Raw genomic sequence first — 21,687 nt, 5'->3', positions numbered from 1 at the left:
CCCACATCAGGCTCTCTGCTCGGCAGGGAGCCTACTTCCCCCACCTCCCTACCTGCCTCTCTACCTGCTTGTGATCTATCTCTCTCTGTCAAATAAATAAATAATCTTTTAAAAAATTATTTTAAAAATTGTTAAAATCTAATATTCCTCATCTCATTTGGGTCATTTGGAGTATAAAAGAGACAAAACCCCATTTTTTAGTACTGTATTCAAAAAATTTTGTAGGACTTTGAAGTTCATTGGAAAGTATCAGTAGATTCTTTCTCTTCTTGGTTCCAGGATCAAGCTTCTGGTCTATATTACTTGACTGTGACTATATTACTTGACTATTGTTCTGGATTGTGTATTTGTGCAGCATAACATTTTTTTAAAAAACTTTGTTTTAAAGATTTTACTTTTATTTGGCAGAGGAAGAGAGAGCAAGAGCAGGAACACAAGCAGGGGGAGTGGGAGAGGGAGAAATAGGCCCCCCACAGAGCAGGGAGCCCAATGCATCTGATCCCAGAACCCTGGGATCACAACCCCAGCTGTTAGAGTGTAGTGACACTTAACAACTGAGCCACCCAGATGCCCCTAAAAACATTTTTTTTTTAAATACCATTAAAAAAACTCCTGAAGCTGTACCCTCCACCCTTCCTCCCCTTCTTAAAAAGCCAGTCATTTTTTCCAGCTGTGAGGTACAGTGCTTGAATATTTATATTTGGATTTTCCTGAATGCAAAACTGATTTCCTTAGGAAAATCATACTGGGGCAGTCCCGGTGATTTTATCTTTCTGCTTGAATTCTTCCCAGCCTCTTCCATGTTCAGAGGATCTGCTCCCTCCCTCCTTCCATTTAAAAATTATATTGCATTTTAGTCTCCCCTTCTATGTAGTTCCTGCTTATGAAAATGGTACTAATTTGAGTTTGCTCTCTCCTAGTCCAGAAGTTTGCACAGCTGTTCTAGTTAAATAAGTTTTTATCTTCTAGGCCCAGTGAAAGAACTTAGCCAAAAAAAAAAAAAAATATATATATATATATACACACACACACACACATATATATAATATATAAAATATACATATATTTTAAGATTTTATTTATTTATTTGGGAGAGAGAGAGAGAGTGCCCATGTGTGTGCGTGCTAGGGTAAGAAGGGGGAGGGTCAGAGGGAGACGCAGACTCCCTGCCGAGCAGGGATCCTGATGCAGATCGGATTGAGTCTGGGGAGTCCAGGATCATGACCTGAGCCGAAGGCAATTGCTTAAACAACTGAGCCACCCAAGTGCCAGCAAAATATATATTAACAGATTTATAGATATTGATGCTATGTATACTTTAATAATTAATGCCTGTGAAAGGGCCATTGGCTAAAACAAATGAAAACTATAATTTAATTGGGAACACAAAAGTTAGATTAGTTAATGAGCTTGTCTTTACAGTAAAACATAATAAGAAAAAGAGATTAGACAAGTATCCACAAGTATCAAGGAAAAAACTGCCAAAGAATATTAAAGGCCTGTTTATTTGGTGCTGTTGGCAGTGCTATGAGGGTCTCTTAAAATTAAATGGTATTTGAATGAGGAAACCATGTTTAATCATTAGCCCAGAGAACAAAAGAAGCATAAGAAGCTTTGTTTTTTCCCCAGACTCAGCAGTACAGCTCTGCTGTGTAAACCATCCATAATAAATATTAATGACCAACAGTTGACTGGGAACAGCTATTATAGACCTCTGAGCAAATCATCATTTTTCAGCCTTACAGAGAAAGAAACTCAACCCCCAGACTGGGTTGAAACCAGTGGGTGATACTTCATATGCATGATCTGCCTATATTCTTATTCCGGGGATGGCATAACAGTGCTATTCTAAACCTTCTGGAACTGTCTGCATGAAATCACTGATATGGGCAGAGGGAAGAGCAAGGAGTTGGGCTGATGACCACATTCTGACCTTGGTGGTAACACCCCCTGAGGTAAGAGGTGTAAGGTGGGAAACACTGAGATCAGTTTAGGGCATGTTGAATTTGAGCATTTGGTTCAGCTCTTCCAAGTTGGGTAAGCTGGAGCCAGAGCTGTAATCTCTGGGGTACCCCCCCCCCCCCCGCAGGCCATAGGGCCAAGGAGAGGCTTGAATGCGTTCAGCGTGCACACTCTGCAGTTGCTTAGCTGTCCTCACTGTTGCTTTGGGCCCCCAGACAATGCAGGAAGTTGGAAAGGGGTCTCGGCCGGACGAATTGGAGCTGGGAACAAGATGGGTGGGAAGCTAGAGATGCCCCCATTTAAGTGGCAGCAGAGAAGGAAGGGGAAAGAGCAGCTTGAGAGTCAGGAGAAGGGCAAGGAGTAGAAGCAGGGTTTCAAGGAAGGGAAGCAGTGAACCATGTCCCTTTGGGAAAAGATGTCAGTTAGAGCCAGGATGGCACAGCTGTGGTTTGGGCACAAGGACGCCATCACGGAACTTTAAAGAAACAATTGGATTGGCGTGTTGGAGGAAGAAGCCAGATCTTCCCTCGAAGGAATGTTAGCCCCACAAAGGTGGGGCAGTAATTTGATTTGCTACAGTGTCTTTTTGTGGTATAGGGTGCAGGGTGCCTGGTGCAGGGTGCTCGGTGTTTGTGGAGGGGGTGGAGTGAGTGTTCAAGTGACCATGGATTCTTTTAAGAGGGTTGCTGTATTTAGGGAAGTGGTTCTGATAAGGTAATCTCCGTTTTCTTTGTGGATGGCCAGCAGGACTCAAAGAAGCCTGTCCCGACCTGTGATGGCTGTCGTTAAGAGAAGAACTCTCCTTACTGGGTGTGGTTTTCTCTAGCAGCAACAAGGAGCACCGACGGAGGCAGTAGGGTTGTTACTTGCTTGGGGTTTAGCAGGGATCATGGAGCAGGACCAAGGAGCAGGAGTGTCGAGTGGTGGCTCACAGATATTAAGGCTTGGGGCACTTGAGGAAGTGAGGGTGGAGGAGACAGTTTCTTGGAACTGGTCGGAAGAGCAGGTGATGACAGAGGGTGGGACAGAAGAGGGGAAAACATCAGTGGCTTGATTGGAACAGAATAGTTTGTGTATCTCTTTCTACTTTGTAGGCTTGAAATTTCTTGTAAGAAAAACAAAAGCTCAAAGTAGAAGTTGTTTTGTTACCATCACTTAGTTTCAGTAATTACCTGCCTGGTTTCAAATCTATACCTTTTCCACTTCCATTCATCACTGGTAAATTATCCTGAAGCAAATTCTAGACTTCATAATTTTCAACCATAAATATTTCACTTTGTATCTTTAAAACATAAGAATTCTATTTTTAAATGTAACCACAGTAACGTAATTGTACCTTAAAAAGTTGACAGTACTGGGGCCCGTGGGTGGCTTAGTCAGTGAAGTGTCCAACTCTTGTCTGACTCTTAATTTTGGCTCAGGTCATGATTTCAGGGTCTTGGGATAGAGACCTATGTAGGGTTCCACGTGGGCGGGGAGTCTGCTTGAGGGTCTCGCTGTCCCTCTCCCTCTGCATACTCTCACATACAAATGCTCTCTCTTTAAAAAAAAAAATTGATAATACTACCTTAATGTCATCAAATATCACCAGTATTTCTGCATCCCTGATTGTTCTAAACAGTTTTTTAAATAGTTGACTTATTTAAAGAAGAATCCACTCATTGCATTTCTTTTTAAGAAATCTGTTAAGTTCCCCTCCCTTTTTTCCCCTTTGTTGTTTATTAGGGAAGGAACTGTCTTTGTCCTTGTAGTTTTCCACATTCAGAATTTTGCTAGTTCCTCCCTGTGGTGGGCTTTAAAACCTTCTGTCTCTGTATACCATCTAACCTACCAACTAGACATCGAGTTCCAGTCAGTAAGAATGCTTCACAGAGGGGCGCCTGGGTGGCTCAGTCGGTTAAGGGTCTGCCTTAGGCTCAGGTCATTGTCCCGGGTCCCGGGATAGAGCCCCGCATTGGGTGTCCCTGCTCAGCGGGAAGCCTACTTCTCCCTCCCCCACTTCCTGCTGTGTTCCTGCTCTGGTTGCCTCTCTCTGTCAAATAAATAAGTAAGTAAGATTAAAAAAAAAAGAAGAAGAATACTTCACAGATGATATAGCATGTGCTTTCAGGGGCTTGTGGTGTGTCTGGTTGTCTGTGTCTTGTGATGTTAGTGGCCGTTCATGGTGGCTGGTTGTTCAGGCCCACTCTTTCCTTAGAGATTTGCTATTTAGTGTGTCTTTGATCTCTGTAGGTGAGGAACAGTTTCAGCACCTGTTGCACGAAGTCTACAGAAGATCTGGGGAGAGCTCATGAGCAGTCATCTCCCTATATAATTAACATAGGAAAACTTTTATCCTTATTTCACCAAGAGTACCAAGTAAGATCAATAAATGTATTTATTTTGATTGCCACATGTTACCCGGCTGGCAAGCTGCTCAGTACTGGGAAGTATGTATGGCTTCTTAGACTTTCCTTCATTACATTATGTGTGGGCTGATTAAATGATAATCTGTGTTGTTTAAATTGTGGCAAAATACACATAACATGTAACATTAGTTTATTCATTTATTTTTATTTTTTATTTATTTTTTATTTTTTATTTTTATTTTTATTTTTTTTTAGATTTTTTTTAAAATTTATTTATCAGAGAAAGATGGGGGGAGAGAGCGAGCACAGGCAGACAGAATGGCTGGCAGAGGCAGAGGGAGAAGCAGGCTCCCTGCGGAGCAAGGAGCCAGATGTGGGACTCGATCCTAGGACGCTGAGATCATGACCTGAACCGAAGGCAGCTGCTTAACCAACTGAGACACCCAGGCGTCCCTATTTTTTTATTTTTTTGACAGACAGAGATCACAAGTAGAGAGAGAGGCAGGCAGAGAGAGAGGGGGAAGCAGGCTCCCTGCTGAGCAGAGAGCCCGATATGGGGCTCGATCCCAGGACCCTGGGATCATGACCTGAGCCGAGGGCAGAGGCTTTAACCCCCTGAGCCACCCAGGCATCCCAGTTTATTCATTTTTTTAATAAGATTTTATTTGTTTAATTGAGAGTGATCATAAGTGGGAGGAGGGGCAGAGGGAGAGGCAGACTCCCCGCTGAGCAGGGAGCCCAGCGCAAGGCTGGATCCCAGCACCCAGGGATCCTGACCTGAGCCAAAGGCAGACCCTTAACCGACTGAGCCACCCATGTGCCCCATCTAATCCATTTTGAAGCATACAGTTCAACAGTGTTACACACATTCACACTGTTGTGCAACCAGTATGCGGAGCTCATTCTAATCATGCAAAACTGAAACTCGGTACCCAGTAAGCAACTCTGCATCCCCTTTGCTTTTTATTTTTCATATGGTACAAGTATGCATTCATGTCAGTAAGTGTATTTATGCACTATTTTTGTTTAATGAGTTTTTTGAAAGGATAATAATCTTCGTGAAACAAAGTTCAAGTGGCCTGACTGCGGTTTTCAGTAAAAACAGCAGGTCACCCTGTTGTGCTCAGCCACCCATACCATGTCCTAGAAGTAACCACCTTTCCCAGTTTCTATTCACACTGGTTCGACTTATTGTTTTGAAAGACCCCTCTCCCCTTGCTAAAGGCTTGTTTAAGTAACCTGATATCCCCACAGCACCCCCTCTCCCCTTGCTGAAGGCTTGATTAAGTAACCTATTGTCCCCATAGCCGGATGGCAACACATACCAGGATGTCTATGGTCAACTGGCCTGTCAAAAGGGAAGACAAGTGAGAAACAGAGTGTACCTGGGACTTTCCAGAGTGCTGAGGCAAGGCCCACCAGAACAAACGGCTGTGTCCTTGCCTTGAACCCAACGCCTGACTATGCTTGATTTAAATTAACCAATCAGATCCCTGTAACCATGCATCTGCTTCTGTAAGCTTGCTTCCCGCCACCCCAACCCTGCCCTATATAATCTGCTCCCCAACTTAGCCCGGCACGCTCAGTCCACAGGAGGCTGATGCGTCCGCAGGCGCCTGTGTAAACAATAAATCACCTCTTGCGACTTGCATCCAGTGGAGACGTGGTGTCTGGTTCTTGGGTGCGGAGTGAGGGTCTTTCAGTTTAGTTTTTGTACCCAGGCATCATTGTTCTTAGTTTTTTGCTAATATGAAAGCACTGAGATGAGTATTCTTACAGCTGAACTTGAAACACTTAACAAAAATTTTAAGCACTTCAGTTATTTTAAGATAATCCCTGAAAGTAGTATTTCTGGGTCAAAGAACATACTTTTTTTAAGGTTTATGAAACACACTCAAATTCTATGCAGAAGTGTTGTGCCATTTTTCTGTGCCAGCATCAGGAAGAATTATTGTAATAAATGAGTTTTAGGACCCTAGGAGAAAAGTTAATTGTGCCTTTGTTTGCTGAAACTCACCCCTTAACACCTCTTTTTTTTTTTTTTTTTAATTTTAGATTGTTATTTATTTATTTATTTGACAGACAGAGATCACAAGTAGGCAGAGAGGCAGGCAGAGAGGGAGGAGGAAACAGACTCCCCTCCAAGAAGAGAGCTGGATGTGGGGCTCAATTCCAGGACCCTGAGATCATGACCCAAGCCAAAGGCAGAGGCCTTAGCCCACTGAACCACCCAGGTGCCCCCCCTTAACACCTCTTAACAGAAGTGATTGTTACTTCCTTCTCTCTCTTCCTTCCCAAAAGGTTCTCTTAAATGTTTTTTTGGAGCCTTAAGAATGGAGATGACAGAAGTGACTGGTGTGTCGCTGAAACGTGGGTCTCATGCTGTCGAAGATAATGACTGTGTGGCCTCAGCTGAGGAGGCAAAGAGACAGAAGGTCTTGGATGGCAGTCTGACCACAGGTCAGGATGGGCTGGAGCATGACTCTCCTCCTGGCGGTGTAGACGTGCCTGGACCGCCCACAGCTGTAAGTGCCAAAGAAGGTAGAAAGAATTCTGATGTGCAGGTGGAGGAAGAGGAAGAGGAGGAAGAAGATGGCCTTTCGGAGGAGGGTGAGGAGGAGGAGGAAGCTGAGAGTTTTGCAGACATGATGAAGCACGGCCTCACTGAACTTGACGTTGGCATCACCAAGTTTGTAAGTTCTCATCAGGGATTTTCAGGCATCTTGAAAGAAAGGTATGTTTTTATTTACGTGTCAAGTTATTTTCGTTCTGTTTGTTCTTTTCTTGAGGAAGAAACCAGCAAAAGGCTCTTCTATTTCTTTTTCTTCTTCTTCTTTTTTTTTTTAAGATTTTATTTATTTATTTGACAGACACAGCGAGAGAGGGAACACAAGCAGGGGGATGGGAGAGGGAGAAGCAGGCTTTCCGCAGGGCAGGGAGCCTGATGTGGGGCTTGATCACAGGATCCTGGGATCATGACCTGAGCCAAAGGCAGACTCCTAATGACTAAACCACCCAGGCGCCCTCTGGTTATTCTTCTCTTTAGCTTTCTATCCCCAAGAATTGTTTACTGATGGTCACAAAGGAATTGTTAGGGTACGGAGTCGACCACCCCTCAGTTAGACAGAGAACACTCTCAATAATGCAAGTCACACAGCTAGGTTTATTTCCAGCTAGCTGAGGTCCAAGTATCTGCCCGGCGCAGCGGGTTTCAACAAGGACCCCGAGCACTCAAAGCCAAGGGTTTATATATAATTTTCAAGGCACTTTATCATAGCTATAGACATACCTTGTGCCCCACTTTGACAGTTTAACTTTGTTTAACCTTTTGCCACCCCGGCGTCACCCTGGAGCCATCCTGGCGGTTAAGTGAGACTTAGGTTTAGAAGAAATTTAACTTTATTTACATTTCCTTCTGCCTCAGCCTCCTTCGGTTTTCTGGTGGGGAGGGCGATCTTAGGCCTTGAGGAACTAAGCCATCTGTCTCTGGAAATTGGGCCATTGAAGAGATAGCCTTTTTGTTGTAAATCACCAGGACCTTTGCAAACCAAGGGAGACTCCTGTCTTGCAGGATTGTGATCTCTGCAAGTTAACTATTTGTTTTTCTTCAACATTTGGTCCCTGTGGCACCACCACCTAACCACCCTGGTGGTATATGATTAAGTTGTTTTTTCAGGTTTTAGCTACTTTCTCTTATCTCAAGTTACACGCGCCCTTGTGGGCTGGTTAGGGACACTCAGTAAAATGGCTTCCTGGCCTTCAGGATGGCCATTCTTATGCTAACCCACTCTTACAGTGCAAGGTGCCAGCTTTTGCTTTGCCAAGATGGCTGTACTTATGTCAGGGCTAGACTCAGAGGTGGGTACAGCCTTATTTTTCTTGGCCTCCACACCTGGAGCTGGTTTCGGGGACTTGTTTTTAAGTCCCCTGGGGGAAGGGGAGCAGGGACAGTTTAAGGGTTAAACAACAAAGTTATTGTTTAACCTCAGTGGAAGCCTCTGGCTAAAATAAAAATATAAAATAGATCCTTACAGAATGGGATGGAGAAGAGCTGCCTAAATAGGCAGATGAAGCCATTTAAAGATGAAATGAGTAAATAAAAATAATTTTTGTGGCATGCCTTGCTCATACGTGAGTGAGTGCTGTTTACTTCTTTAAAATACATTATTGTAAATGGTCTTAAGTTTTCTCTTGAGTTGGTTTTCAAATCTTAAACTCAGCTCTTTCACCTTAATGTGCCACATCTGCAGTAGAAAGCAGGTGGATCTGGGTGTGAGTCTGGTCCAGTCACTGAGTTTACTTAACTCAGAGCCTCGGTAGCCTTTTCCAGAAAATGGCTCCTAATACCATCTTGGGGTTTTTGAGAGGATTTTAAGTAATGTGTGTAGAGTATTTAGCATAAATGTAAGCTTCAGGTTGGTTCATGGTAGACTCACAGGGTTCTGATTTAATTAACCGTCCCATATTTTAGGATTCACTTTAGTATGGACTGTCTCTGTAACATTCCTATGATTTGATTTATGCATTTCTCTGAAAAAATATTCTAGAAGTTCAGAGGGCCTTTATATTCCAATACAAAGCCAAGCCATGGCTTAGAATTCATTAAGAAACCAGAAGAAATAACTCCATGTGAATTTTGTACTGAAGATTGTTTTTTAAATCCCTGTTTCGTACAACAAGGCTTAATGTTAATAAATTTTCTCCTAAAATTACTAGGAAGCAAAATGTTAATGCTTTGAAATTTTGTGTTTACTTTTCATTTTAGGTACTCCGACTTCGTTGTTCATGAAATAGGAAAAGATGGACAGATCAGCCATTTGGATGACTTGTCCGTCCCCATGGATGAGGAGGTAAGAGCAGCTCTCCAGCAAAAGTCACCTTCTATATAAAATAGCATTTCCTGGAGATCCTGGAAATACAGATCTCTAACAGCTTTAAATTCTGTGTTTGACTCACTGAGAGTTTCATCATTATTTTCAAGGATCCTTCAGAAGATGTATTTACGGTTTTGACAGCTGAAGAAAAGCAGCGTTTAGAAGAACTCCAGCTTTTTAAAAATAAGGAAACCAGTGTTGCCATCGAGGTAAATAGCACAAAAATGTATGGAAAAGTTTCTTTAGAGTTTTGAGTGCTTCTTTTTGGGTGAACATATCAAAGTGTCTATTAGAAAAATTACAGTAGTTTATAAAAGGATGGCCTTGCTCTATTTGATCTAAAAGAGCACTACACTAAAAATGTTTTTATTGGGGTGCCTGGATGGCTCAGTCACTTAAGCGTCTGCCTTAGGGCATGGGGCTCCCTGCTCAGCAGGGGAATCTCCTTCTCCCTCTCCCTCTGTCATTTCCCTCCTTGTGCTCTTTGGCTCTGTCTCTCTGTCAAATAAATAAATAAATAAGTAAGTAAAATTAAAAAAAAAAGTTTCTGTCAGTGGCAGATAACCTGTATCCAGATAAACTATAACAAAAAAAGTTAACGTTTTTGTTTTAAGAAAATTTTATACATGACCACAGATCAACAAAGAAAGGTATTGTTCGGAATCATAGAGTAGTTTTTCTATCACATGGTGTCTGTAGCCAAAAGACTAGGACAGCCTGACAATCAGATGTATGGCCTGCTAGGGAGGCCATGGCCTTGGCTCTGCCTCCTACAGCCTCTGGGTCTCAGGTGGGTTTTTAGAGGGAGAGGTGTTGGGGAAAGAGAAGGGAGATTTCTCTGCTCAACTTCAATCTGCTTCCACTGTGGAGGAAAAGGAGAGCTGAGCTACTAAATGCAATAGTGGATGCCTTTTCAAAAGCTTTTGTTATGAAAATTTTATTCTTCTCAGTTAGTGCTGTCCAGTGGAATTATAATGCGTGCCATGTTTTTAATTTTAAACTTTCTAAAAACTTACAGAGGTGAAATTAATTTTTACATTATATTTTACTTACCCTAGTACATTTTAAAATATCATTTCAGGGCACCTAGGTGGCTTAGTCAGTTAAACATCTGACTCCTGATTTCGGCTTAGGTCATGGTCTCGGGGTCATTAGATCAAGCCCCACGCTGGGCTCTGCACTCAGCTGGGAGTCTGCTTGAGATTATTCTCCCTCTCCCTCTGCCCTTTCCCCCACTCTTGCTCTCTCTGGAATAAAAGAATAAATTTAAAAAAATAATAAAAAATAGTATAGTTCAGCAGGTAATCTATATACATATATATTTTTATTTACAAATGAGATGTTTTTACATTCTTTTTTCTCCCTGCTTAATCATCAGAATCTGGTGTTCTTTTATGCTGGTAACATAGCTCAGTTCAGACTAGCCACATTCAGGGACTCTGTTGCCATCGGTAGCTCATGACTGCCGTACAGGATAGCGCAGCTCTAGGTGATACAAGATTTTAAGAGTCTTGTAGCATAAGATTTTTAGAATTTTAAGTTTATGTTAAATTCATTTTATACCATAGTTTAGTGACCTACTTGATTAGGGGTTGTCTGAAATCCCGGTTTCCATCACTCCCAGTTAACAAGAGCTTACCATAACTTTTCAGAATTCATTATCTGCCCCCAACCCTTGGCTCTTCTTCCCATCCACCGAAATGTCCCCAAAGTATGTATATTACAGTTTTAGGATTCATCAATTACTGAATTTACCAATGGACAAAATCTTGCAGTGCCAAAAAGAAAACAAAGAACTGTTTTGGGGAGCTGTTCAGGAGGGTGGCTTAGGTTTCTCTTGCTTGTACAGCACAGTGGCAGATCTCAACCCTGTAGTGTGTGTTTTCCTGCATGGACAGTAAAATTTACTGTCCTCTGAAAACCTATAATCATGACATCTACTGAATGTTTTTACCTTTAAAGATAAAGCCTGGGCACATTTTCTTGTTTGTAAAATGAGGACGGACTTGCCAAATGTTTGAAGTCTAACTATGTGTTCAGTAATCTGTACAAAGTTTGATTCCAGCTCAGTGCTCAGTAAATACCAGATCTAGACTCATTTTTAATATGAAAATGTCACATGTCTGTAATTAAAATGTAGTTTGTTTTCTTTTACATTTTTAATTTTACTAAAATATTACTAAGTTTAGCGTATCCTGGTGTTTTTCAGCTTGCAGGTTGCAGTCCTCAGTGGGTCATGGAATCAGTTCAGTAGAACTTAACCGACATCTGTGTGAATGCAATACGATAAAACAGAAAATAAGAGTGTATTGTACACATTAAGGATAAATACTGTTTTTCTAAAAAAATTTTAGGTATTTAGTAAGGCATATACACATACATACCTCTGGTGGTTGAATCTAGATACGAAATGTATTTCTTAGTGTGAGACATTCAGAAATTGAACAACAGTTTTGTTTTGTTTTGTTTTGTTTTGTTTGAGAGAGGGAACATGTGTGCAGCAGGGGGCAGGAGCGGAGAGAATCTTAACCAGACTCCACACCCAGTGCAGAGCTGGAGCCCGACGCGGGGCTCGATCCCACGACCCTGAGAATCATGACCTGAGCCGAAATCGAGAGTCAGGCGTTCAACCTAGTGTGCCACCCAGGCGCCCCTGAACAATGGTTCTATAACTAATAAGTTTACATTTTCTTGATGTCGATTTTATTTTTTATTATGAACAAATGTTCTAGAACATCATTATAAAATAATTCATCTAATATAGGGTTCACTATGGGGCAGTTGTAGATTGGAGTGTTCCAGGGAGTTGAATGTGTGATCCTCCAAAGACCCAGCTTGCCGACATCGCCATCTGAGAGCCCCGAGTCCCTGAGCGGCAGTGTCTGTGATGGGCGCCTCTGGAGTCTCACAGCCTGCATTTCACATCTGGCGCCGCCTTCCTCCAGCTGTGAGCTGGGACACATTCCTTCACTTCTGTCAGCTTCGTTTTCCTTCTCTCCGAGCAGGTGTAAGGATGGCATGGTGAGGAGATGATGGGGATTAAATAAGCCGACGACAGCGAAGTTCTTGGTACTGTGCCTGGCAGCAGTCATGCTCAGTAAACAGGCTCTTAAGATGAGCACCATTACGGAGCTCTGGGAGATCCAGCAATCCTACCCACAGACTCTGTTACTTCACACGGTTGATAACACGACTCGTGTTTTTACTGACTCATTAGTTTTATCTCCCTATTTGATGTTTGTTAAATCAGTAGTCGCGGTATTTCTGTTTTTAATAGGTTATTGAGGACACCAAAGAGAAAAGAACCGTCATCCATCAAGCGATTAAATCTCTGTTTCCAGGATTAGAGACGAAAACGGAGGACAGAGAGGGGAAGAAATATATTGTAGCCTACCATGCAGCTGGGAAAAAGGCTCTGGCAAGTAAGTGTGCGAGTGACCTGGCATTTGTGCTGTCGGGGACCGTCCTGCTCCTCCTGCTCTTGCCCGTTCATGTTTCAGGACTACTTGGCTGGTGGGCAGGAGAGGATATTGGCCGTGTCACTCTTTCAGAGAAGGTGGATGATAGCTTTCACGTTCACAGAGCAGCCCTGTAGAATGTGTCTGGTTGGGAGTACTGGGTCTCTTTTGGGAGTCACGATTTGCTATAGTGACAGTGGTGCCGAAGAGACAGTGCTAGGAATTTGATACGTTCCCTGAGGAGCAGAATGGGCTCAGCGGTAATTCAAGAAGAAAATGGAAGGGTATTGCTCATTCCGTGCCTTAATGGAGAAAAGAAAGCTTTCAGTGAACCCCAAATCCCAGTGGCATATTTTCTGCCAAGCCCCTATAATGGAAGGCCTTCTGCTTTCCAACTGTGAGTTTTTTCACTCAGACAAAAAAAAACCCATGGAATATACAGGAAAATACCCCTTTGCCCATGCTCATCTTTTGTTGTATATCATTCACTTGAAACAAGGCTAATGTATTTTCTATAGCCATGAAAATTTCTATATCCTTAAAAAATAGGTCGTCTGCCAAATCAGCAGACAAAATTCTAATGAAAATGACAGTGGGGAAAAAGATATTTCCTCACCCTCGTCCCCTACGCTTGATGGCTTCTATTAGGGAAGAGTTGTTTCTAGATAAAGATCAAGTGTAGATATATTTGTCAGAGCAAAACCCGAAGACTGCGTAACAAAAGACTGCTCACACTGTTGATGCTTTGTCAGTCTTCTCTCAGGTTAATGCGTGAGTGGGAGAAGCCTTAATTGTTTGTAACTATGAATCTAGAGAAATGAGGCCATTATAAGAAAAATGGACACAGAAATAAGGTTCAGCTGTGCCTGAAAAAAAAATAATGTAGTTGGTTCAGTATGTCTGGGTAGTGACACAGAAATGAGAAATCTTGAGCAGGTAGGAGGAGAAGATGGACATTGGAGGCTACTTCTCAGTGGACACTGCAAAGGAAATGAGATGGTGTGTTCTGGAACAGCTGAGGGCATGGGTGGTTAATCACTCCTCGAGCCACATGCTGATGTCTTGCTTGCTGCACATTTCTTTGATGTCTGAGTCACAGTATAAAATGGTTCTCCAGCCAGGGCTGTTCAGGAGCATTAATGAAAGTGATTTGAGTGAATTTTTTTTTTTTTTGCCTTCTCCCAAGATTGGCAGATGGCTGGTTACTGTCCTGGATATAGAGAGGGTGCCATGGTGCACTCAGGCTCCCGTTCTCTCAAGGAGCCCAGGCTGAGCGCGGCTGCTAGTGAGCCGTTCCTTGTAGAGAGGCAGTCCCCATGTTGGGCAACAGCCCCCTTTTAAAGGCAAGGTCTTGATTCTGCTGAGTGTGGTCATGAGGAAGCAGGTTAGCAAAACCTGGATTGTTTTGACTGGCTGCTGCTTAGAAATTATCTTTCTTTCCTAGAGGATGCTGGCCTTTGTGACTTGCAGAGAGGGGTGTTAGGGCGTTTATTTGCACTGTCATGGTGGCCCTGAGAGTCTTCCCACCCTTTCCCTTCAAGTGAGTGGCACCAGATCTCTCACATTCTGTCTTTAGCCACATTCTCTATGCCTAAGCCATACCCATCTTCTTTTTTTTCCAAATAAGAAATTTCCTTAAGATTTTTTAGGTGAGATGCTGAGCTCTGTAGGACTTGAACCACCCTCCCTCTTTCCCTTGCACATCTTCAGTAAAATAGGAATTTCTCACTGGAGGAAGCATGAAGGCAGGTCAGATTGGATCGTCACCTGCATAGAGTTCTAAACCTCTTGAGCTTGAGTCGTTTTGGCGTTTGGTCAAAGTGGACTAGAGGTCTGAGCCATTCTCACCCACCTCCTCATAGCCCCAGACAGAACACAAGAGGGCCTGTGTTCATCTGTTGCAGATCCAACTTCCCACCAGTAAGAGTGCCTTAGTTAAAGACTGTTGGAAAAGTCGGGAGAGCTGGGATCCAGAGACCACCCTTCATGCCCCTGCAAATAGAGTCCAGTACCAATGATAACTTACCGTTTTGAGCTATCTTCACTAGCATATGAATAAATTAGCTTTTAGAGATTCATTGCAGAGCTAAGCTTATAGTGTTTTTAGCGCTCCTTTCCTACCATACCCTGATATTGTTACATGCGTTACTAAGCAGATTGGCAATATTCTCACCTAAACTTTTCTCAGCTAGAGCCATGCATCCTAAAACGTAGACATCATGGTGCCCAGACACCACAGATTACCAGCTGTTTTACCTCCGAAGCTATGTTGTTTGTGAATCCAGTCTGATAGACAGGGCACCTTGATTCACCTACCAAACCATGCCTAACGGTATTTTTCTGAAAATATCATTTAATTATTATAAGCCATGTAGTCAGGTAAACTAATATGTATTTTCAGATAGATCATATATTCTAAATGCCTCTAAGAACATCTTTTTAAAAAGACTTAAGTAAAAATAAGGAAAAAAATCTGCCACATGATATGTAGAGGTTCCTGCATACTTTCTGAAAGGAATGGATCCCAGCAGGGATACCTACCCAGATAAAGGAATCCACAGAGACTCCAGAGAAAGGGCCAGACAGATAAGAAGGAAACTCTCTGGGAGAGGCTGGTATTGTGGAATCCACAGGAAGAGGGAATGCCAATAACTAAAGTGATGAGCAGTGGAAAATACTACAGATGGGTCCAGCAAGAGAAGAACTCTGAAATCAATCTGTCAGTTTATAGCCACATCGATATCATTGGGGCGTTTGCTGTAGAAACTCCAGTAGAATAGGATTGGGAACCGGTTGACACCGTAGGCTGAACTGGAAGACACCAGTATGGAATGCTATTTGAAATAAGCTGTAAAGAGGGGCACTGCTGGCTCATTCGGAGGTGTGTGTGGCTCTTGATTTCACAGGCGTGAGTTTGAGCCCCACCTGGGGTGTAGAGATTACTTGACTAAATAAATTAAAAAAAAAAATAAGCTATGAAGAGAAGGAGAAAGGAAGGCAGCATGGTGGAGAGGGATGCAAGTTTGACTTTTAAAATGGAAGAGTCCTGGGCGTCTTGATCTCCTGAAGGGAAAGAGCCAGTGGAGAGGGTGGGCAGAAATTCCGGGAGGAGAGTGATAGCTGGAAGGTCATTGTACAGCGATGCAGCCCTGGAAATGGCCTTGAATAAGAAGGAAAGAATGTTCTGCATGCTACACCATCATGTCATCTTTCTAGAGCTACATTTTTCCTTCCTTATTCATGAGGATCTCTGTGCTCCATACCTGACCCTTCCCGAATGTGGTTTCTTTTTCTCTCTGGTTTCTATTTCTACTGAACTGGCACTGCCCTATCAGACCATCAGAAGGTTGCTTTCTGTGATCTCAGCCTGAGAATTCTTTGCATTCTATCTTTTAAAACAGGGTGTCTCAAAAAAGTCTGAAAGTCATTTTTAATTTTCTTAAATTACAAAGCTCCATAATGCTCCTTAGCATTCCAAGGATTTGGAGTTTTAGAAAGTCCCATTCACCCAGAATAAGTTGAGTCTTGCGGATTTTTCCATTATTCAAAATATTCCCGGTTAATTAATGCATATGCTTACTATTTTGTATACTGAGTGTGCCTAGAAAAAGAATCGTCGATGTTAGTGACAGAGGAGATAATGGTATGCATGTGCAGTGCTTGGATTTGCTAATAAAAGATGCATGCTTGTGAGCCAAAACTCATGCTCGGTTGTCATGGTTTCTCTTAGGCATTACGTTTTTTAGCCTTGTAGCCTCATTCATTTCTCGCCATTATAGTTGATTGGGAAGGGGAAGGAGTCCTGAGGGGGTCATTAAGGATGCATACAGTTCCACTACATCATTTCTGATCCCAAGGTTTTTTTGACTTTGTATTATGGATATTTTCAAACAAGCACAGAGTGTGGTATATATTGAACCACTGTGGACCCACCAGCCACCTTCAAGATTGTTTACATTCTGTTGTTTTTGCTTGATCTTTTCCTCCTGCTCATTTTTCTTGTGGAGTGTTCTAAAGAAAATTCTCTGCAGCACTTCATTTCACTCATAAATACTTCATTGTGTATTTAGCAGCTAAGGAGTAAAACCCCAAACCATTATCACATCCTACATAATGAACAATAATTTATTAATATCCAGTAGCCAGTGCACATTCAGTTTTTCCCCCAATCATCTCAAATACGTCTTTTACAATAGATGACTTGTCAGGCAATGATACAAAAAAGGTCTGAACATTGCATTAAATAGAAGTCTCTAAAATCATCTTAAATCCCTTCAAATTTATCTTTTCAGGAGCTGTTTTCTGTAAGGAATTCTCAAATCTTTATCGAATAAAAAAATCTTTATAACTCAATGCCAGAAACTCATAAAGCACAGAAAAAGACAAAGCTAAACAATAATTTCATGCAGTGTCACCACCAAAAGATAATCACAAGTAGCACTTTGTGAAAACGAATCTCTAGATGGGGCAGCATTTTGCATTAGGTCTTTTTTTTTTTTTTAAGATTTTATTTAAATTCCAGTTAACATGCCTTGTAACACTAGTGTTGGGTAGACAACGCACTGTATTCAGTCATAAACCTTACGCTGCGTCCCTTGGGTACGGACAGTGCAGCTCTGAGGATGAAAAGACCTGCCCTTGTGAGGAGGCTGAGACAGGGAAGCTGGTACCTATAGGTGAGTCTTCTCCTCATTCGCTGTTTGCCTCTGTGACATTCCATTGTTAACGTCTGAATGGCTGTTAACCCACCACATAACTACCAGGTACTGTAGCAGTTCTTGGTAGGAAATTTCCATGCGATCATTTGCATGTTCACCTCTAAAGCACTTTAATATTATTACGAATTAAACATTGCTCTCTTGTGCTCTTTATGCTGTGCATTTGGACAGAGGTCAGAACTGCAGCAGGTAAGAGCGGTTGGTGTTTCATGTAGAGAAAATGAAATGCCAATGATTTTTCTCCCAAGTGCTAAGTAGAAGACAATTTTGGTTAACTGGTGAGCTAGATGGAAAGCCAAAAATAATACTATTATTCACAATTTTCTGAGGATGAATTGCGAGGAATTCCCATGAAGAGCCAAAGAAATACTTGTAATATTTTTGTTGTCCAAGACAGAAGAGACTTACCTTCACATTTATCAGAAAGGGAAAGCAATTCGCTGAGCATGCAAGCTGTGGCGGTTTTGCAAGATGATCCATTGATTCATTTGTTGTTTACGTTTTAGCGTAAATCACTAACGTACCAAGAGTGCTTTTTGCCTTGACAAAGCGGAATGTACCAGCAACTTCAGTACCAGAAGTTTCTTATATCTCTGAAGAGGACAGATTCACGAGTTCATCCTAAAGGATTATTTTTAGGGACAAAGAAAAAGGAACATTTTTAGAAGAAGACTCTAAGGATTATATGAAATACTTTTTCCACAGTTTTTCTTTCACAAAGTTGTAGAAATCAAGTGAATTAGATGTGTACAGATGACATTTGCTGCTGTGTGTCGCTCAAGATGCAGGAACATCATTGTACAGCATCTGGAAGTGGGGTTGTGGCTTACCTGTTTTTCCCAAACTGTGTTGATTTTTCACGATCAGAGTTTAAATCCTAATATTTAAAAAAAAATCTCTGATGATAGTACATTTAAAAGAAAATTTTTAAATGTTTTCCAAAGCCTGGACATATTGGTTACTTTTCAGAAAGTTGAATAATCTAACTGTAGTTCAGAAGGTCACATTGAAAGTTAACATTTAACCTGGCTTAATTTTTAGAGTTTTCCTTTTCCCCAAGAATCATGACCATTATGTTTTGAATGCTAGCCATGCTCTCTGCCAGGGAAGCGTTTGTAAACCACCTAGGATTAACTCAACTTTTGTGAAGGAAGTGGCCTTTGGAAAGCTTGAACGTGTCACTAAGGCAAGTCCTCACAAGCTTTGTCCCCATCCTTGCTGAGGCAAGTATGTGTGAACTCCTGGCTTGGGATATGAGGCAGGGCCTGTAGATTCCAAGGGGAGTTCTCTTTCCTTCTGGACACATGTGTTCCAGAAAGCCAGTTACCCACCAAGAAGATACGCTCTTGTGAAGTAAACGCCTCTGGGGAGTGGGGACCCCTGTGTGTGAGGAGTTGCTCTGTGTGAGGATGGTTGGTTAGTCGTACTCATTTGTCACACAGCCTGCCTTTCAGCTTTTGATTGTGAGTGTGGACAGATCATGTGCAGTCTCTAGTCACAGGAAGTGTCCTACCTGTAGTCCACACAGCTGTAACCACTTAACCTGTATTTCTTGTCAGACTAGATCGGATTTCTCACTCAGGTTCTCTAGCAAAAAATGAGCTTGTAGGTTTCATAAGCTAAAGCTTATGTTTAGAGCACTTTTATTATGGTCTGTGTAACATTTAATTTTTTTTGCTTTTAAGATCCAAGAAAACATTCTTGGCCAAAATCTAGGGGAAGTTACTGCCACTTTGTACTGTACAAGGAAAACAAAGACACCATGGATGCTATTAATGTGCTGTCCAAATACTTAAGGTTAGTATCTTGTTCTTGTGCAGACACAAAATGACAACACGGGAATTTATTTTCCTCTTTCAATGCTAATGAAAAACAAGTGGGAAAATAAGCAAAAAGAGAGCAAGTGTGCCCTCCAGTTACGGTTTCCTTAAGCAGTAGGTGAATTATTTATTTATTTATTTTTAACCTTTGTGCATACTGCTAATGACTCAAGATCAAAATTCTATAAGTAAATAGTTATCATAGTAGCCCATCCAGTTGAAAATAAAAAGTAACTTGCTTCCTGGAAAGCCTACACTTTGATGTGTTTGCAGGGGTTTGCTTAACTAGAGTGTAAATTCTTTAATTCTTGGAGATGGACTTGATCGGACGCTTGAGACCAGTTGGATTTCCTCCTGGGAATGCAGATAGAGCAGGTTTGAGTCTCCGAGGGTCAGCCAGGAGCCAAAGAATTGTTTTTCAGTTGTGGACACAGGCACCGCAGCCAGTCTGTGCGCACAGGAAGTTTACTTTGATACACATTTAACCCAGTTTAAACATGGTACACAGTGTGTCAGTCCACTGGGGCCACCATACCAAACTGTCACAGACTGGGGGGCTTCAGTAATAGCTCAGGAGACTGGGGGTCCCAGGATCAAGGTGTTGGCAGGTTTGGTTTTTTTTTTTGAGGCCTCTCCGTGGCTTATAGATGGCTACCTTCTCTGTGTGTGTGTGTGTCCCAGAGTCTGTCCAGATTTTCTCTTTCTGCTGGAACAGATCGGATAAGGGCCCCCCAGCAGCCTCATTCTAACTGAACCACCTCTTTAAAGGCCCTGTCCAAGTGCAGCTCCATTCTGAGGTACTGGGGGTCAGGGCCAGTAAGTCTGTATGCTAGCCAGGAGGGTGCAGTACCCTACAAGGGACATTATTTTACTCCTGTTGCTGGCTCTCTGGGAGAGAGTCGGTGGGGCCTGTCTGTCCCTGAGCCTGCGAGGATACTTCCTCTGTATTGCGGAGGGACTTCCTCTGACATGGGCATTGGAGAGCACTCAGAATTCAAGCAGTTTGTCCTGTCCTTTTCCTTTTCATGTGGAGCAGTTTCTATAAAATACTTCATTGTTAACTAGCTTAGTTACATCTTCATATCACAACTATTGAGATCCCTATTATAGTGTTTAGCTTTTTTATGCAAAGAAATACCATGAATTTATGGAAACTTTGTATTATTAACTTTTTAAAAACCGAAGATAATAAAATTTTCAGAGTGGTATGTTATGTATCTAGAATGAATTCCTCTTTACCTTCACTGCCATGTCATCTAAAGAAAGGCCTACGGTCGATAGGAAGTACATTGTTTCCTTTTGGTGACTGCAGCGTTGGTGGTATAGTGGTGAGCATAGCTGCCTTCCTTTTGGTGACTGCCTAGCAAAGTCTTCCAATGGCATGTTTTTTCACTCAGCCACAAACATTCTAAGTCAAGCCCTGCTAAGAAGGTTGCTGTCCAGGCATCATTTACTTCCTTAGCTTGCATACTATTTCCTGGGTACATTTTATTTTTTAATTTTTTTTATTTTTTAAAGATGTATTTGTTTATTTGACAGAGAGAGAGAGATGACAAGTAAGCAAAGAGGCAGGCGGGGGGGGGGGGGGCGCGGAACAGGCTTCCGGCCGAGTAGAGAGCCTGCTCGGTCCCAGGTCCCTGAGATCATGACCTGAGCCGAAGGCAGAGGCTTATTAACCCCCTGAGCCACCCAGCCCACCCCCACCCCGCAAGGTACATTTTATTATTATTATTATTATTTTTTGAATATTGTTATTTTACTTCAAGTCTAATTTTAGTTCCAGAGAAGGCAGTGCTGTCTTAAAGGTTTGGATAAGATTTTCTTTTTCTCTTACTCCAGGAAGATCACTTAACAACAAATACTTGAGGTTTCTTAAGTGATATAAAGCAATGATTCCTTTGTCTGTGATATTCCCACATGAAATTATTTCCATTTCCAGTATGCTTTTTTGTAAATTTTCCAGTTTACCAAGTCTCTCCAAACAGTCATCCTCAATATAATGACACTTGCATAGTCTTATTTTTTCAACGTGCTGTAGGCCCTCCAGATAATCAAATCCAATTCTCATGATACAAGACTCGGTGGCATCAATTGCCTGGATCTTGTATTTTTCCAGAGGTCCTGTTGGGAGGTGGTTGTAGTCCTTCTGCCACCTCTCCTGGCCATGGTAGCGCACCGTGGCCCCACAGCGTAGCAGCCACTCAGATGCTGCCCTATCGGGTCCCACGTCCTTGATGCGTTCATAATCTACTTTATTAAATACTGCATTCAACCAGCCCCAAAAGTTTCTGTAGTCACATGACCGTGGGGGTTTCTTTAAGCCACACAACTGCTGGGAAATTTTTCCAAACAGCATCACTTGATAGCGCCGGAGGAAGGGAGGGAGCGAGCCAGCGCGCCGCACGTCTATGGCGCCGCGTGCCTCGCAAGGTACATTTTAAAATCAAGTTTCTCCTTACTCTTCTATTCCGGTACCATTTTATTTACTTTGTGTCTTAAATCATGAG

General features: G+C 42.2%; 2 protein-coding genes and 1 long non-coding RNA gene across 9 annotated transcripts in view; 1 reads left to right on the top strand and 2 right to left on the bottom strand.

Annotated features, from left to right (window-relative positions):
* The window catches only part of PUS7 (pseudouridine synthase 7), a 65,612-nt gene that overhangs the window by 2,293 nt on the left and 41,632 nt on the right, over window positions 1-21,687 (top strand). For 5 of the 6 annotated variants that reach the window (XR_004276737.1, XR_004276739.1, XR_004276738.1 and 2 more), the window contains exons 2-7: window positions 6,612-7,044; window positions 9,076-9,160; window positions 9,292-9,393; window positions 12,462-12,606; window positions 17,532-17,549; window positions 19,046-19,157. Coding sequence is in view for 3 of the 6 variants with exons in the window: in XM_032304327.1 (XP_032160218.1) it covers window positions 6,612-7,044; window positions 9,076-9,160; window positions 9,292-9,393; window positions 12,462-12,606; window positions 17,532-17,549; window positions 19,046-19,157 (895 nt within the window). In the remaining 3 variants the exon portion in view is untranslated. The remainder of the gene's footprint in view (window positions 1-6,611; window positions 7,045-9,075; window positions 9,161-9,291; window positions 9,394-12,461; window positions 12,607-17,531; window positions 17,550-19,045; window positions 19,158-21,687) is intronic. The other variant, XM_032304328.1, reaches the window with a different exon arrangement.
* LOC116568710 overlaps window positions 11,339-21,687 on the bottom strand; it is a 31,171-nt gene continuing 20,822 nt past the window's right edge. Inside the window, exons 2-3 of one of the 2 annotated variants that reach the window (XR_004276741.1) lie at window positions 17,769-17,981; window positions 11,339-11,452 (exon numbers count right to left, since the gene is read on the bottom strand). This is a non-coding gene — a long non-coding RNA (uncharacterized LOC116568710). Of the gene's footprint in view, window positions 11,453-16,281; window positions 16,716-17,768; window positions 17,982-21,687 lie in introns of those variants that run through there. The other variant, XR_004276740.1, reaches the window with a different exon arrangement.
* Window positions 20,932-21,598, bottom strand: LOC116568708 (ATP synthase subunit s, mitochondrial). Its single transcript, XM_032304330.1, has one exon. The coding sequence runs from the start codon at window positions 21,534-21,536 to the stop codon at window positions 20,937-20,939; it is 600 nt and encodes a 199-aa protein (XP_032160221.1). The 5' UTR covers window positions 21,537-21,598; the 3' UTR covers window positions 20,932-20,936.

This window comes from Mustela erminea, chromosome 11 (genome assembly GCF_009829155.1).
Source record: "Mustela erminea isolate mMusErm1 chromosome 11, mMusErm1.Pri, whole genome shotgun sequence".
NCBI lineage: Eukaryota > Metazoa > Chordata > Mammalia > Carnivora > Mustelidae > Mustela > Mustela erminea.
This window is presented reverse-complemented; position numbering and strand designations above follow the sequence as displayed.